This window comes from Chiloscyllium plagiosum, chromosome 28, assembly GCF_004010195.1.
Source record: "Chiloscyllium plagiosum isolate BGI_BamShark_2017 chromosome 28, ASM401019v2, whole genome shotgun sequence".
NCBI lineage: Eukaryota > Metazoa > Chordata > Chondrichthyes > Orectolobiformes > Hemiscylliidae > Chiloscyllium > Chiloscyllium plagiosum.
The window spans coordinates 12,987,687-13,006,171 of NC_057737.1; the positions used below are offsets into that span (position 1 = coordinate 12,987,687).

Below are 18,485 nucleotides of genomic sequence, written 5' to 3' on the forward strand. Positions count from 1 at the left end.
AAGTCTCAGGTTGCATTAGGAACAAGAGTGGAAGAACAATTAGATGTTGACTGACTGAGGATGGAATGTTGAGCCTGTGCAACCCTTCAGCTAGATCACAGTTGAACTATGCCCTACCGCTCCATATTCTCAGATTCCTGTAACCAACAAAAGCTAATCAACCTCAGTCTTGAAATTGTCCAGTTGTCCTCAGACATTTAGAATTATGGAAAGAATTCCAGATTTCCCCTGTACACTGAGTGTGGAAAAATGGTTTGTGATTCTTCTCCTGAATTTTGAGATTACATCACCTTGTTCTTCATCTCCCTCCCCTTGCATTAGTAGAAATTTTAAAATATATTTACACTGCCGAATCCGCTGAACAACTTTGGTATCCTGTGTTTGCCAGATGCAGAAATACATTAAATAGATCATGTATCTTTTCGCATTCCTTCGCAAATACACGTTTTTGACCACTAACTATTCCATTGGTATATTAAATTGGGTTACAGTATACTTTTAGGTTGGATGATTAGATTTTGACTGGGTATAACGGAAGGCTAAAGCTACTTAAGCAACAGGAATAAGTCAAAATAGTATTTTTTTTAAAATGAACAGTGGCTATTCTCACCTGATTTCAGACTTTAATCCTTAACTCAAAGTTGAAGCCTCCTTTACAGGTAAAACATGCATTGGTATTCACAGCCTAAGGATGTTCCAAGAGCTTTGTAGCTGATCCTAATCTGATAAAACATTTGGTGACAGAAGCTAAGAGTCGTAGAGTCATACAGCACAGAAACAGACCCTTCCGTCCAACCAGTCCATGCTGAACATAATCCCAAACTAAATTAGTCCCACCTGCTTACTCCAGGCCCATATCACCTCCAAACCTTTCTTGTTCATGTACTTATCTAAGTGTCTTTTAGATGTTGTAACAGTATCCACCATTTCCTCAGGTCATTCATTCCACATGCAAACCACTCTCTATGTAAAAAATTTGGTCCTCATGTCCTTTGTAAATCTCTCTCCCCTCACCTTGAAAATGTGCCCCATTCTATGAAAGCCCCCAAATACCATTAACCTTATCAATACCCCTCATGATTTTATAAACCTCTATAAGGTCACCTCTCAACTTTCTATGCTCCAGTGAAAAAAATTCCCAGTCTATCCAACCTTTCTTTATAACAGAAACTTTCCATACCCAAGAACACCCTGGTAAATCTTATCTGAATACTTGGATGAACATCTGCAATGAGTTATTTGTCCGGCTGATTTTGAACCTGCGCACACCATTTGGTCAGGTCAGCCATCTTTATAGCCTGCAGGGTTTAACCAGTGAAACAAATAGCTCATTTATCTAACAGTTTAAATGACATACATTTTCTTCCCCAAGTAACACCTTCGATTAAAGGTACAAGATATCTTGAAGGAATCGGGTTGACAAAATTAAAAAATAAGCTATCTGTAGTCGTTTAACAATGCAACGTTCACGTTGACTGAAGAGACCAGGGTCAAGTAACCAAAAGAAGATCTCAGAAGTCCAGTGAGCCGTGGGAAAAGAAGACTGACACATGTTGGACAAGTGTATTGTGCCAGGCCTCAACTAGAGAAATGGCAAGTATTAATATTAATTGTGCAATAAAGCTTCTGTCTGTTTGCATTCTAAATCAGTGATACTCCTCTTTGCCAATAACGTTATTCCTTGACAAGAATTTTCTTACCCTAGCTGGCATTTCCAAATGCCTGCAGAGGGAGAAAGTGAGGACTGCAGATGCTGGAGATCAGAGTCGAGAGTGTGGTGCTGGAAGAGCACAGCAGGTCAGGCAGCATCCGAGGAGCAGGACCATTCTCCTGTTCCTTGGATGCTGCCTGACCTGGTGTGCTTTTCCAGCATCACAAATCCCTGCACAGCACCAGGTATACATCTTACAAACAGGTTATTCTAATATCATAGGTATTTTTAAAGAAAAAAAGCATGTTATAAGAATGTCTCCACTTTAAAATATATATGTTGGTCATTAGGTTTTAAAAAGCCTGTTCAAGATGGAAGCCACAGCCGGCTAAGACTGTTACACTAGATTATTTCAAAACCTATTGAAATGTGTTACCTCAGTCTTAAGTTAGAAAATGAAAACTTTTTTAATTTACTCTGGGCTTCTGGCATGCAAACAGCTCACCCTGTTCCCAACAAATACCAAAGTAGGAGCCATTCAAATTGAACAGATAAAGGATCCGGAAAGCTGTTTGCCTCAGCTAAACTGTGACGGATGAGTTCAGGACATGGGCTAATCAGCCTTCTCAGTTAGAAAAGTGCGTCCACAGTCTGGGGCAGGCATTTCTGTTGATCGAAATTGCATGAAAATAGATCGTCCACCTAACTGGTGCATTGAGTCTCCGAAAGGCCACTGTGAGAACCACTGAGGACAAGGGAAAGGCTGAATACTGCTATATTGAAGGAAGGTCACGCAGTACAAAACTGTCAAAACCACAGAATTGGTGGAGAACAAAGTAGCCTCCTTTCCGTCCCAAAGTCTGCTGACCGGCTTGAGTCCACCGCTGCAAGAAATCAACTTTCCGCCGACAGAAGTCATCACATATGCTGGATCCAACATCAATTGTTAACTTCTTCACTACAGCAATAAGGAACTAAGCAATGGTCTCTACCAGAGACCTTCTGGGGCTTCCTTCTCAAATGTTCTATTTAACATAGCAGTCCTTGTTTTCATCTTTAGTCCGCTGTTAGTTTACTGTTCCTTGCATTAGCAATTGCATCCCTATCATCAACTTTTTTTGGACCTTTGAGCCATAGTGTGGAAGTCTGTTGTTTAGTTCTTTAGTTAATAACTTTATTAGGAACATTCAGCAGCAGTTTGCAATAAACCAATCTTTAACCCGTTTAATAAAAAGCTTGACTTCTGATCCATTTTTCATTTGAATCATACAAATTTTAAAAAAGGCAAGTAGTATTAATTCACCAAAATAAAACAAAGAACAGTGGATGTTGAAGATCTGAAACTCAGCAGATCTGAAAGCATCTGTGGGAAGAAAGCGAAATATGAATTCAGTTCACGGACTACAACGTGGATACATCTGGTGGCCTTGACACACATAAGGGCACCTGGGATTTAGGTAGAGGCACCTGGTTTGTAGGCTTGCAGCTTTACTCTGTCGGAGGCATGAGATTGTACATCCACTGCCTATTCCCTAGCAGACAGTGATGGACAGCAGTTTACAATATACTCTTTTATAGGTACATGCACATCGCAACACAAATACACTGAACAGGATTCCTTCAGATAGTTCATGTGCAGCTGGAATAGGTGTCTCCACACAGACACTGCTGGATCATGCTTTATACTTTCCTAGTCTGCCTTATGCATTGGCATTTGGCTCCCCTTATGCCATTACCATTCACTTCCTTTCCATCTACAAGCAACTGATCCATGTCTCGGCCTCGATTATCCACAGTATCAGAGATGGACCAGACAAACTGCCTGATCCATCCATGCTGTTTGTAGGCAGGATCAGTTTTTCCTGAGGTAAATCTATTTCAAGTCTAGCAAAAGTCTGGAGTCATAGAGCACAAAAACAGACCCTTCGGTCTAACCAGTCCACGCTGACCATAATCCCAAACTAAACTAGTCCCACCTGCCTGCACTTGGGCCATATCCTTCCAAACATTTCTTATTGATGTACTTCTCTTTTAATTGCTGTAACTGTACCTGCATCCACCACTTCCTCTGGAAGTTTATTCCATGCACAAACCACACACTGTGCAAAAAAAAATTGCCCCTTATGTTTGTTTGTAATCTTTCTTCTCTCACCTTAAAAATATGTTGAAATTCCCCACTGTACGGAAAAGACACCTGCCATTCACCTTATCTATACCCCTCATTATTTTATAAAACTCTATAAGGTCACCCTTTATTTGCTCCAGTGAAAAATGTCCCAGTCTATTCATCCTCTCCCTCTAACTCAAACCCTCCATTCCTGGCAACATCCTGGTAAATCTCTTCTGAACCCTCTCCAGCTTAATAATATTCTTCCTATAACAGAGAGATCAAAACTGCACACAGTACTCCAGAAGAGGCCTTACCAACGTTCTGTACTACCTCAGCATAACGTCCCAATTCCTATACTCAAAGGTCAGGGCATGAAGGCAAGCATGTTAAACGCCTTCCTAACCATCCTGTCTACCTGTAATGCAAATTTCAAAGAATTATACATCTGAATATCCATGTCTCCCTGTTCTACAACACTACCCAGGGCCTGACCATTAATTGTCTAAGTCTTGCCTTTGCTTGTTTATGAAGATGATTATGCATGACTCTCTCTCTCCCCAAACAAAGCAGATTTGCTTTCAGCCTTTACCAGTGACCCACTACAAAGAGGCTGTGCGATCAATGCAGTTGACTAATTGCTGTCCAATCAGACAGACAGTCTCCTTGTCCCATGCCCTCGAATGATCAGTTTCAACGAGGATGAAGTGTCAGCGTGCTGGATGAGATCATTATTAAAAACAAAACTTTCTGTGCAGCTATAAATGCGCTCATTGCAAGGCCAGATTGCATTGACAGTTTTTAAGTGAGACACAGTGTTCACTAGGTGACATTCAGAGCCTGTGCAACATTCAGAGCCTGTTCACTTCGAAATGAGGGAACCAGAGGCAGCAATGTTTTCACAATCAATCAGATTGAAATTAGATTAGATTAGATTAGATTCCCTACAGTGCAGAAACAGGCCCTTCGGCCCAACAAGTCCACACCGACCCTCCAAAGAGTAACCCATCCAGACCCAGTTCCTTCTGTCTAATGCACCTAGAACTATGGGCAATATAACATGGCCAGTTCACCTAACCTGCATATCTTTGGACTGTGGGAGGAAACCGGAGCACTTGGAGGAAACCCACGCAGACACGGGGAAAATGTGCAAACTCCACACAGACAGTTGCCCGAGAGTGGAACCAAACCTGGGACCCTGGTGCTGTGAGGCAGCAGTGCTAACCACTGAGCCACCGTGCCTTTTGCTCACTTATTTTGGATCACACACAGCGCAATATTAAATCTGCCCAAGAATGGGACAGAAATGCCAGTAACTGGAAATCAAAATGATAAATGTTGGAAATGTGCACTGAGTCAGTGTTTAGAGAGATACTGCTTGGTGTTTTAAATGAGGACCCTATAGTAAAAGTACATATGATCCTAAAGTCACTGCTTCTATCAATTAAATATAATTGAGGTTTAATTTTTTTTAGAACTTGGACAGTTCATGTCAAATGTCCTGCAGGAAAGGAAATCTGCTGTACATACCTGGTCTGACCTACATGTGATGCCAGACCCACAGCAATCTGATTGACTCTTTGCAATGGTCCAGCAAGCTACTCAATTCGAGGGCAATAAGAGATGAATGACAAATGCTGGTCCAGTCAATAACAGCCACATCTTATGACAGAATAATGAAAAAACATATCTGGTCAGGCAGCTCTGAAAAATGATGGGAATGACTGTAAATGACGAAGGCCATTCAGCCCGTCTGAGTACATGCACCTAATCCAGTCTGGCGCAGGTTTACCAGAATGATGCTTCAAGTCTAAGAGTTAAATTACAAGAGATTATGAAAACTTCTAATGTAAGATCGCAGACCTGAAACATTAATTCTATTTAACATACGATAGATGCTGTCAGATCTGCTGAGACTAATTTAAAGTATTTTCCTTTTTTATTTAAACAAAGTAGGGTTTATACAACCTGGAATTTAGATAACCAACTCAAAGCACTCATTATATCAACTGTTGTTTCCACTCACTGAGGACATTCTCTTTAGGTTAAGCTCGGATTTCATTTTACACATAAGGAGCAACAGAAGTTAAAAATAACTTTTCTAAATAGTAATCAATGCTGGATTAATCATTAGTTTTAAATCGGAGACTGATCCATTTTTATTAATGTGAGGTATTGAGGGATTTGGGGAAAGGCTAATGTATGTAGTAAGGTCCAAGCTCAGTTAGGACCTCATCAAATGGTGATTCACAGACACATGGCAGCATCCTGTCCCTCTGTTCCATCCAGTATGGTCCTAACAATTTCCCCCTCCTATCTCCATTGTAGCATCCAGTTGGTTCATAAGACAACTCTTGGGTCTCTGCAGTTGTTGTTTCATAAGTAGATGAGTCGAGTGTGTGAGAAACATTTATTATCCAGACTCAGTACAAAACTTGAAAATGTGTTGCTGGAAAAGTGCAGCAGGTCAGGCAGCATCCAAGGAGCAGGAGAATTGCTGCCTGACCTGCTGCGCTTTTCCAGAAACACATTTTCAGCTCTGATCTCCAGCATCTGCAGTCCTCACTTTCTCCTCAGTACAAAACTTGCCTTTTACAGGTTCCCCTTGACCAACTTCAGTAAATTAAAAATCAGTCCCTTATATCTCTTTAGAAACCCCCAAACCCTCCCGGAGGTCAGCTCCTGTACAGACTGATAATGCCAAATTTTTCCAGACAGCTTCACATCATCTGGGCAACATTTCACTTTAATGATTCAACGACCATTTTGGCATTTACATGTGCCCATTCCCCCTTAAACCAAACCAGTGGCAGTCAGCAACAGATTAAGGGGAGGCCATTGTATTATATTATCACTACACTATTAATCCAGAGACCCAGGTAATGTTCTGTGGGTTTTAGTTTGTCCTGCCATGGATTGGAGTTCAATAACTATCTGGAATTAGGAATGTAATGATGGCCATCAAACCATTATTTACTATCAGGAAAAAAACCCATCTGGTTCACTAATGTCCTTTAGCGAAGGAAACTGCAACCCTTACCTGGTCTGGTTTACATGTGATTCCAGACCCACAGCAATGTGCCCTCTGAGCAGGTAAAGATGGGTAATAAACACTGGCCTGAACAGTGCTGTCCACGTTGAGTGAATGAATAAAAAAAAAATTTAAAACGAACTGAGGTTAGAAACTAGAAAGATGAGTACAGTTCTCAGCAAACTTGGTGTATTAGAATGCTTTGGGATTAAAGGATCAGGCAATTTTATTGTGAAAGCTGTGTGCAATTGACTGTCTATTATAGTACAGTGGGCTAGTTTAATGACAGATCCTGTGAGGAAATGGGAAAACACAAATAATGGCTTCTCCTTCAATTACAGCAAACAGCTCCCACTTGTACTGAACAGATAACATGAGCCTTGCCTAAATGGTACAGCAGGGAGAGTACATAAGTGCATAGTATTGTAACTCATCTTTATCTGAATCAAAAGAAAAGTCTAGATTCTTTACTCTGCAGCTTCTAAATCTCAACACCTTCCTAAACAAGGGCCAGGCACACAGGAATCCAGCACCTGCTAATTCCCCTTCACACCACACACCATCCTATCACCAATCCTTCCATCTTGTTGGATCAAAACCCTAGAACTCCTTCTCCATTAGCATTATGGGTGTATCTACACCACACAAACTATAGCAGCTCTGCAAGGTGACTCAACACTGCCAGCTGAACGACAATGTGGAATAGGCAATAAATACTGGCTGTGACAGCAATGCCAACATCTGAAGAACAAAGAGGAGAGATTTAGAGATCTAGATATAGTAGACATTTATAGCTGTAGAACTATTCACATCCCAACTAGCTGCATGCTACATGGACATTCCTAAATGTTAAGCCTGTAGTCTGGAAGTCAGAAACAAAAACAGAAATTGCTGGAAAAGCTCAGCAGTCTGGATGCAGGCAATTATTTCCTAGTTTCCGTGCTCCCTTCCGCCTCCCCCGACAACTGCTCTCTGCCCCGGACTATTCACAAGCAACGTCGTGGGAGATCATTTTAAAAGGAGAGATGACTAACTGGAGCACCTCTGCTCTTGGCCATGATGAGGAAAGAGAAACCAACTGTACAATCTTGCACCTTTACCGCCCTGTCTCAGATGGGGCCTGTCCCAAGTATAAAAGGCACGGTTGCCCTCGCCACCTGCCCACCAACCCCACTGCCCCTCCTTTCAGGTTGAAAGTGATGGCAAAGACTCACCGGTGCAGCGTTTCTGCAGTTGCAGGATCTCCATGTGCAGCCCATGCAGTAGGTCCATGTGTTCCCCCTTTAAAAAGGCGATGTTTCGTTGAACGCTCTGCAGCTGCCGCTCCAGAGATGAGATCTCCATGGTGACCGGGTAAACAGTCTGAGCCGGGAGGAAAGGACAGGTTAATGATCAGGAGAGACGATGATGTGAAGCACAGTCAACGTGTTCAGAGACCTTTAAGGACACTGCAATAAATCCTCCCCTTTGCATAACTGAATGAGCAACCATTTTCAACCCACTGAGCCCCTGTGCAGTGCCCTCACTGTTCCTCTGCAAAAAACAGCATTTCACAAGGAAACCATTTTTTTCATTTTCAAAGGACGCTGCAAATTTAATGATGCTTGATTTATTATACATTACTATTCTGCACTCTACAGATTATGCATGTGTCTGTTTACAAAATGCCACTTGGAAAAGCACTCCGGTTGTACAGTTATGAATTATGGATTTTGGCATTTCTAAAATGGGGTGCAGACAACACTAGCAAGGTCAGCATTTGCTGCCCATCTCAATTTGCCTCAACTGAGCAGATTCCAAGCCCACATCCAAGCGCCAGGATGTTGCTGAGAGTTTGGAGTCGTGTTGTAATGTTAAAAAATTAAATGGGAATATCTCTCTGAACATTAATGTAAAGAGTTAAACTGCACTGAGTGAACATTCTGGAAGTGGGTGGGAACAACAGTCATGCAAGAATGTGAATGACTCCCACTCCAATTCAACAGTCATTTACTACTACTCCCCCTACTATTATCATTCAACGTCTTCCATTCAGAAATGCTTTCTAGCCATCCACTGAAGCTCGGACACATCACAACAACATTGTCTTGGGGAATCACTGAGTCAGGAAATCATCTGCATAATGATTCCCCAGGATTAGGGCATTAGCATTTGCATTATCTCCGAGGATGATAATTGTACCTGCCATTGTACCTGGGGTAACGTGATTGTGAGTAACTGGGGGTTGTCTTGAGTGGCATGTAATGGTGTGGGAGTGGCCAAGTATTTGTAAGCATGGTCAATTGACCTGTATAAAGGGGATGTGTTTTCTTTGTTCAGTGATTCACTTTGACTCAACCTCGCACGCCTGCAAGGGGGGTAAAAGGGGGTCACCTAGCTTGTACAAGCTTTCATAAACTTTAACTGTTCGTGTATGGAATGAGCTGCCAGAGGATGTGGTGGAGGCTGGTACAATTGCAACATTTAAGAGGCATTTGGATGGGTATATGAATAGGAAGGGTTTGGAGAGATATGGGCCGGGTGCTGGCAGGTGGGACTAGATTGGGTTGGGAATCTGGTCGACATCGACAGGTTGGACCGAAGAGTCTGTTTCCATGCAGTACATCTCTATGACTCTAAGTTGGTGTGTGCAAATTGTATCTTGTGTGTGAAACCTCAGGAAAAGAACGTAACAGTTTGGCCAGGTTGGGTAAGAGATGGCGATTTCCAGACCGATACAAATGATGGTTTGCAACAAATCAACAGTTTCATGGCCCTCTCACTCCATCACTGAGACTAGCTTTCATTTTCTTTTGTATCTGGAAGAGTTATTGCACACAACCAAACGGTTTTCCCACTGCCAAACCACCGTGACTTTTTTTTTGTTTTTAACTATTAACCACCACCAGTAGAACTAGCTTTCAAGTACAGACTTATTTATTAATTGATTAATTATAATTAATTCATAGCACTTAAATCCTACCAGCTATCAAGTGGGATTTGAACCCATATCCCCAAAAACATTAGCCAAGGCCTCTGGGTTACTGGTCCAGTGATAGTACCAGAGCCTCTCCCACATCTCTGACCAAAAACATGGTCAAGGACTTTAAGGCCCAGTCAGGGTTGGGAACTGAGGCAGACAGACAGGGAATCACATACCACTGGGTGTTGTATTGCCTCCACCTGCTCGGAGGATATCTTGCCCCAAGGAGGGCTATCCTTGTGTTAACTCTGAGTAACCAACTGAGATAAGTAAAGGTCCAGAGAAGGAGGTGGCGAAGTGGGTTTCCCCAGTCAGGCTCCAGGCTACCATCGAGATTCTCCATGGGCAGAATCGAGGGCTTTCAGCTTCTCCGTGTTGCCTGAGAGCTGGAGGACAGCCTGGGTGCCTACAAAGATCAGTTTATATGTCCAGTCTCACTTCCCCTGATGTGGCATCCTGATACTGCTTTTGGAAGCAGTCTGATTGGACCGCCACACACCATTGCTGATTGGCTAATCAGCCTGCTCTCTGGCCATTCATTGGTCATGCTGAGGAAAATTGCAGACGAGTCAAAAGTTTAAGTCACCCTCCATTGAACTCGATGGCAGGATCCTGAAACCCACATGCAAAATCCTGTGTGTGCACTCTGAATTATAGTGTTCTGTAAATTCAAGGGTAGCACTCCTTTATAAATGTTCTAGAGGGTAATTGGATCTGAAATATTAACTCTGCTTTCTAGCCTCAGATACTACCACACTGATGAGTTTCTCCAGCAATTTCTATTTTTGTTTCTGATATCCAACATCTACAGGTCTTTGGCTTTATTTTTAATGTTCCTTTATTAATGATGTTTATTTAATGTGAACCACAAAATATAACTGGCCTCGCAAAAGCAAGAATAAGCAGGAATAAGAAACATTTGCGGCAACTGTAAAATTATTATTTATGGCAAACATAATTTATCTCCACCTTATTCAGGCCACACACAATGAAGAAAGATTTGACACATTTGATCCTACAAGCTCTGCCTATTGCTTTCTCCTTGCCTCCTTGGTTTGGTCGGTCCTATTAGGAATCTCCTCAGGTCTTATCCATCCAGTTCCAAACATTACCACCCAAAAGACTCCCTCTGATACTAACTGACCTGCTGTGCCTTTGCCATTTGTCTTATCCGAATAGGAGCAGGCCATTCAGCCCCACTCACCTTCTACCAGCCGATTAGATCCTGGCCAATCTGTATTTTGAACCCACCTGCTTCACTCAATCCCACATCTCTTCACACTGTTCCCCAGCAAAAACCTATCGATCTCAGTTTTGAAATTTTCAATTGATCCCCAGCTGATTATTAAAGGGGGTTTGTGTTGGGAGTGAGGAAGGGGAGGGGGACAATTCCCATTTCTAATCCCCTCTGTGTGAAGATATCCATCCTGACTTTACCCTGGCTCTAATTTAAGGTAATGGCCCCACAGTCGGTCTTTCATTCTGCACCATCAACTCCTTTGACAATCTCAGACACCTCAACAAATCACTATTAAACTCCTATTCTCTTGGGTGTACAAGTCTAGTCCATGAAACCTGTTGTCATAATTTAAGTTGTCACATTAATTGGCTGCCAAGCCCCAAATCAAAATCTCAATGAATACAAGATGGAATCTCCATTGAAAAGCCATTAACTAGTCCTTATTTCATGCTGCCCAAGTATTAACCCTTTCACACTTCAAACAGAAATCCCTCCTTCACTGTATATTCGAAGCTGCAGCCATCAATACATTGACCAATATTTTGGTTACAACTGTAGTGCCGTGAAATCTTTCCAACCACCTTTCTCCCGTATTCTACTTTTATTTTCAATTAGTGTACCCAGTCTTCAAGGTGTCTGAGCTCCCATATCGTCACAGAAATGGAACTCAAAATGTTCTCCTCTCCTTGTCTCTCTCTGTATCAGGCTCCCAGATGTTTTCATGAACATCCAATCCCACTGCAAAGTGAACCTAAATGACCTACCTTGACAAGTGTGGCAGGTTATTCATTGCAGGGAAAGTAGACAGCTGGTTGTAGTACAAGGAGTTAACTTTGACATTAATACACAGGTGAGACAGTATTTATCACTTCTCTGTGATGATTTTGCTTTTGTCTTGCAATCATGTGACAACGTGAAGCCTGAGTAAGCACTTTTACCAATAAAGTTGGGGAGACAATGGCATAGTATTGCTAGATGATTAATCCAAAAGCTTGGCTGATATTCTGAGGACCTCTGTTCGAATCCCACTGTAGCATTTTAATTCAATAAAAATCTGGAATTAAAGATACTAATGATGACCATAAATCTACTGGTGAGAAAAACCTGTCTGGTTCATTAATGTCTTTTGGGGAAGGAAATCTGCCATCCTTACCTGGTCTGGCCTACATATGACTCCAAATCCACAGCAATGTGGTTAACTGCTAAGTGCTCTCTGGACAATAAATGCTGGCTTAACCAGAGATGCCAGCATCCCGTGAGTAAATACAAGTTAACGTTTTCCTTACTTCAGCTAACTCTGTAAATATTCAGTATCAGCACAACAAGACCAAGTATGTTTAGAAGATTGCTCCTAATTGACCAACTCTTTGGAAGAGCTGGCACAGGCACAACAGTCTGAATGGAAACCTCCTGTGCTGCATGATTCTCCGACGGCATCTCCAAGAGGCTATACAAATGCAAATTGCTGCAGAGCGACAACTCGAAAACACCCTCCAAATGAGAACATGCTGGAAATGCTCATCAACTCTGGTGACAACAATGGAGAAAAGTGAAACAGAGTTCAGGATTCAAGGTAATGACCATGAATCCGGCCAAAAACATTAACTCTGTTTCTGACTCCAAAGCTGTTGCCAAACCTGCTGAATATTTCCAGCAGGTTTTGATTTTTATTCAAGGGGCTATTCTTGACTTCAGCTGATCAATCTGGGACACAGTTGCCAAGAGGCAATGATGATAATTAGGAGAAACTGTTCCAGCAAAGGAGTAGGGGAGGGGAATCACCAAAGATAAATTGTAGTCTTTCTAGATATCATTCCCAGTGGAGATCATTGAACCTGGTGTATTATTAGGTCAACATGGGTCATGTCTCCATTTGCATTTATCAACCCGGATAGGAAGGTGTATAACAGTTTGATATTAACAGTGTAAATTTCTGCCCTCACTGATACTGCACGTTATGGAGTAAAATGTCTTTAAAATCATAAGATCAATACATATGGAAGCGGGCCATTCAGCCCATCGAGTCCACACTGACCATCCGAAAAACATCCCACCCCGCCCAACATTATTCCTATCACCCCGCTTTTCCCTTGGCTAACCCGCCTAGTCTGAACATCCCTGGACACGATGAGCAATTTAGCATGGTCAATCTACGTCTTTGGACTTTAATTTCCAAACAAACAGTTGACCCAATCATTAAAGTGAAACATGGTACTATTATTTCAAAATAGGTTCACAGGCGTATAATCCTCTGTTGAGTGGATTGTATGCTGTACATCAATGTTATGAATCAGTGCTGCTAATAATGTTATTTATCAATGAGTGATATGTGGATTTCTTTCTATTTCCCAACTAACCTTGTTAGAAAAAAGCTTTCTCGATTCAAGTAATATCCCTGGTGGAATATCTTACTTGGTGTACTGGATGGAAAAATGCAGTTACAATTGATTACTTTGAGTAAGAATTGAAAAATGAAGAACAAAACTGTGACGCCAGTAACAAGCATCTCAGAGAGTACAAACGGACAGAGTTCAGAAGTTGATCATGAGAGGCCTTAGCCCCCAGAACCACAATCACTGAAGCTGAGGGCATTGCTGTATTATCAGCTGAATATCTGACTGACAGGTCATGAATAACAGACAGTCAACACTTATGAGGCAATGCTATACAATCAAGTGAGCCAAGGGTGGAAGTGCCACCACCAGCAATCCAGGAAGAAACATCAAGCAAGTCTGGTCAAGTCCCCAGATAAAAGTTGGCAAATTGAGATTTGAGTCAAGGATGCTTTGGCACAGTTCCTGCTGAGACTGCTTGCAGAGCTGTGCAAGAACCAGTCCGTCAGCTCCCATCATTGTTTTACAATTCAGGAAGGAAGAAAATCAAGAACAGGCTGTACAATTACAGCATTTACAAGGCATCTGGATGGGTATACGAATAGGAAGGGCTTAGAGGGATATGGTCCAGAGTGTGGTGCTGGAAAAGCATCCGAAAAGCAGAAGCATCAATGTTTCAGGCAAAAGCCTTTTCCAGCACCACACTCTCGACTCTATTCTCCAGCATCTGCAGTCCTCACTTTCGCTTAAAGGGATATGGGCCAAATGCTAGCAAATGACATTAGATTAGGTTAGGATATCTGGTCAGCATGGACAAGTTGAACCAAAGGGTCTGTATCCCTGCTGTACACCTCTATGACGACCTCTTCAAAAAAGAAACATTGTTGACCACAGGCTCCTCCAAGCAGGAGCACGTGCTGCACTCTTTAGATCCACTCCAAATTCTTCGTCTCCTTTTTCCCTGCCTCCTTCAATTCCCTGATTTCTTTTGCTTGTGTACTCACCTTGAATTCTGGTTCCACACCCACACATGTGGCCCTTCACGGTGAATCTTTTTTTTATTACAACACAAAGCCTAACAAAATCTTTTCTCACAGGAGAAAAAAAACCCTTCGATACTTGGTAATGGATGTGGTGGCCCTCCAGTTTTGAAGTATACAAGATGAGACAGACCAATATCTGGTTTGTTACTTTTTTTTCCCCTTCAGGGAAATTAACCAAGGGACGTTAATTAGGACTGGTATCCCTGGTGCATTCTTGTCCTCTCATCAACTGAAAGATCCTGAGACCAACAGCAGTGTTTCCATGGGAACAGCAACAAAGGAACATTCTATTCAATGCCTTGGGCCTGCAAACGCATCAAGGCTGGTCTGTGCCTCATTTCGATTTCCCTGTCTTGATTCACTTCAGAAATTGAATCATGAGCCTCTATGGACCACTTAAATATCACTTATCAATGCTATCCCAAATCATGTGACATGATTGCCCTTTCATCCCCACACTTTGACATATACTGCTATGGAACAGTGCAAATGATAACTTCTCAGAAAAATAAATGATTCCCATAGATTATACTATTGCACAGTTCTGAACTGATAACAGGAATTGTCTGATGTAAGAGACACTGACATCATTTTATTCTATTTTCCTGATGGTCCTGATGTGAATTTTTTGGCTCCATTATAGTTCCTAGAATTTGCAGTTTTCTCTTTGAACCTTCTATACGGCTATTTCTTTCACAATATTTGTTGTTCTGATTCTGAAACATGCCTTCATTCTTGGAGTCTTGTCCAGATACAGGTAATGCTCGCTAAACAGGCAACGAATCCTGGGATGTCAGTGGTATTCATTGCATGGAGAAAGTTTACAATCAGAATTTAAGACTTTTCTTAGGGCTATAAGGAAGGTGGGATCAAAGGCCTCCATCGATAAGAACTATGAAATAAATAGCAAGGGCTAAATGTTGGAAAATGGGATTAGAATAGTTAGGTGTTTGTTTTTGACTGGCACGGACACAGTGGGTGAAAGGTCCTTTTTTTGGGCTGTAGATCTCCATGACTCTGGACTACCACCCCATTACAAATAACAATTAAAAATAATGACTGCAGAATTTTTAACAGTCAATTGCAAATAATGCTTACATTCTGCATAGAAGCGGAGAACTCGAATATTGCTGAAAAGGGGTAACATTACCAAACGTTTTCATGTTGCCTTCATCAATGCAAAATTTCAAGTGATCTCAACAATTTTATATCATGGGAGAAAAGGGTGCCTTTTTAACTCCTGTAAAATAAATTGCTGTGATCATTTCAAACTGGACATTCTTGCATCTGGGCATTCTGTCCAGATGGATGTAAAGTGTAAAAAAGTTCTGTTTTCAACGATTATACCAAGTTTCCAGTTGGATATCAGCATTACATTTGAAGTTGATAACGAATCATGAAAGAAGTCAGACTGCTGGTTATATTACAAGTAATGTCAGTTAATCTACTAGCAACAAGCTCGGACAGAGGTTATACAAGTACCAATATTCAACAAATATATACCAGTTAGGAGTTTCAACATTACCCGTGATCCAAATGATTGGTGAAATAGTCTTGATGGATTGCAAAAAAATCAAAAATCACAGCCAACAAATTCTGAACCACAAAAAGTTACCAAAACCCACAAAATGTGAAAAGGGGCTAGGGAACAAATCAAAGTAAATGTGTCACTGGTTTGCTAAGGACAAGAAATCAGAATGTGCGGCTCCCCTACCATTACAGCTAAATATAGCAACTTTATAATGTGATATGGCTCAAAATCCCAGCACTGGTATCACTGCCACCCTCTTGAAACTATTACAGAAAGAGTCATTACTGTTGACATTAGTCGGTCGTCCATTCCACACCACCCCCACAATCCCCATCTAGGTTTGGCTGATCCTAAGCTGAATATAACAACCAGTCTGGTTTAGAAATGATATTTAACATCCAAAACTGATCATAATGGAAGCTAAACAAAGCACAATGAGATCCAATGCAATTTGCTCCTGCTGCAGTGACTCCCGAGATGTCCTGCGTCATTGCCTTAGCTTAAGCTCCTCCTCTTGATCATTTGCCAGCAACCAGAGGCTGCAACCTGTACAGGTGACAGCTGTTAAAAACATCGCTGCTGCTGGCATCTGAGTTTAACAGAGAGTCATTGATACAATCACTCAGATCACTGACTCTGTGACCAGCACTTCTGCTTCAAGTTCCAACGTCCAAAGTCATCCGATAGTGGAACTTGGAATTCACTCTCCCGTATGTGACTTGTGGAGGCTGAGACTATTGAAGATTTGAAGACAGAGACGGAGAGTCGTTTGGTCAGACAGATGGAGCTTAGTTGGATCATTAGAGTTGAGAGACAGGTCTTTTTTTCACAATTCTAACACGGGTTCTGAGCATCATTAGCAAGGCCAGCATTTATTCACTAAAACAGGAAAGGAACTGCAGATGCTGGAGATCCGAAACAGAAACAGCAATTGCTGGAGAAACTCTGCAGGACTAGCAGTACTTGTGGGAAGAAAGCAGAGTTAATGTTAAGAGTTATCAAGGGACTCAAAACATTAAGTCTACTTTCTTCCTAACGACGTTGCCAGACCTGCAAAGTTTCTCCAGCAATTTCTGTTTTTGTTCCAGCATTTATTCACATCACTAATTAGCCATGGTGATGATGATCCACTTGAACGGTATATTCCAACTCATTAATACTTCTTATTTAAATATCTACAATATACAACAACAAACTGCATTTTTATAGCTCACTTAATCCAGTGAAATATCCTAAGGCTGGTTATAGATTATCAAACAAAATCCAACACTAAGCTTTATAAGATGACGTTAGGTCAAATCCATAGAATCCCTACATTTAGCCCAACAAGTCCACATCAACTTTCTGACCCACCTAGACCCCCCGCACCCCCCCTACCCTAACCCCATAACCCTGCATTTCCCATAGCTAATCCAGCTAACCTACACATCCCTGGACACAATGGGCAATTTAGCATGACCAATCCACCTCACCTGCACATCTTTGGACTATGGGAGGAAATCTACACAGACATGAGGAGAATGTGCAAATTCCACAAGATAGTTGCCCAAGGCTGGAACTGAACCCAGGTCCCTAGTGTTGTGAGGGAGCAATGCTAACCACTGAGCCACCGTGCTACTCCAAGATGAACAAAGGCTTAGACAAAGAGGTAGGCTTTAAGAAGCTTCTGAATGGAAGTTAGATAGATGAAGAAAGAATTTAGGAAGGAACTGAGGAAATTAGGGTCTGGTCAGTTTATGGTTCAACAGGGGTTGAGCAACTAAACTCAGGGAAACACAAGAGGCCAGAATTGGAGACATGCAGAGATCTTAAAGTCTTGCAGGCTGGTAGGGTTACAGAGATAATAAGGAGATCACCACGAGGATATTATAAGCAAGTATAAGAATTTTAACACTGAAACAATGCCAGACCTGGAGTCAATATAGACTGGAAACCACAGGGTTCAGAGTGTGGTGCTAGAAAAGCACAGCAGGTCAGGCAGCGTCTGAGGAGCAGCAGAATCAATGTTTTGGGCGTAAGCCCTTCATCAGGGCTTTCGCCCGAAATGTTGATTCTCCTGCTCCTCGGATGCTGCCTGACCTGCCATAATTTTACAGCACAACACACTTGACTCTGCTCTCCAGCATCTGCTGTCCTATCTTTCTCCTGGAAAGCATAGGGTTGTCAAGGGAATGGGACTTGGCACAATTTAGGATTCGAGCAACAGCATTAGGGATAAGTTCAGTTTGTGTAAGATGGGAGGTGGGATGCCAAACAATAAATGGTTGGAATAATTAAGTCTAGAGGTGACAAAGGCATGGGTGAGATTTCAGGTGAGATTATTTCAAGCTGAAATTTCAGGATACTCCAGTCACTTTGTACACTTACCTCAAGAGCAACTGAGCTACAAGGAGTAAGATCCCAGATTCAATCCATGGCATCTGCTTAATTGGTTAGTCTGATCCAAAGCCGCAAGTAAGATAATTGACACCTCGGGGCCCTTGTGTTTGGGAGGAGAACTTCCCATTGCCCTGCTGTATTGGGCGGATGAACAGTAGAATTTAGAATTTAGAATTAGAAGACATGATCAGGTAAAGCACGATGCGCA

The 18,485-nt window shown here is 41.9% G+C and overlaps 2 protein-coding genes across 5 annotated transcripts in view; one reads left to right on the forward strand and one right to left on the reverse strand.

The window, feature by feature from the left end:
- Positions 1-18,485, reverse strand: part of ccdc92ba (coiled-coil domain containing 92Ba) — an 81,977-nt gene that overhangs the window by 57,247 nt on the left and 6,245 nt on the right. For all 4 annotated transcript variants that reach the window (XM_043718330.1, XM_043718333.1, XM_043718331.1 and 1 more), the window contains exon 2: positions 8,004-8,151. In XM_043718330.1, coding sequence (XP_043574265.1) covers positions 8,004-8,133 — 130 coding nt within the window. In that variant the 5' untranslated portion in view covers positions 8,134-8,151. The remainder of the gene's footprint in view (positions 1-8,003; positions 8,152-18,485) is intronic.
- The window catches only part of rap1gap2a (RAP1 GTPase activating protein 2a), a 516,227-nt gene that overhangs the window by 48,589 nt on the left and 449,153 nt on the right, over positions 1-18,485 (forward strand). The window lies entirely within an intron of this gene.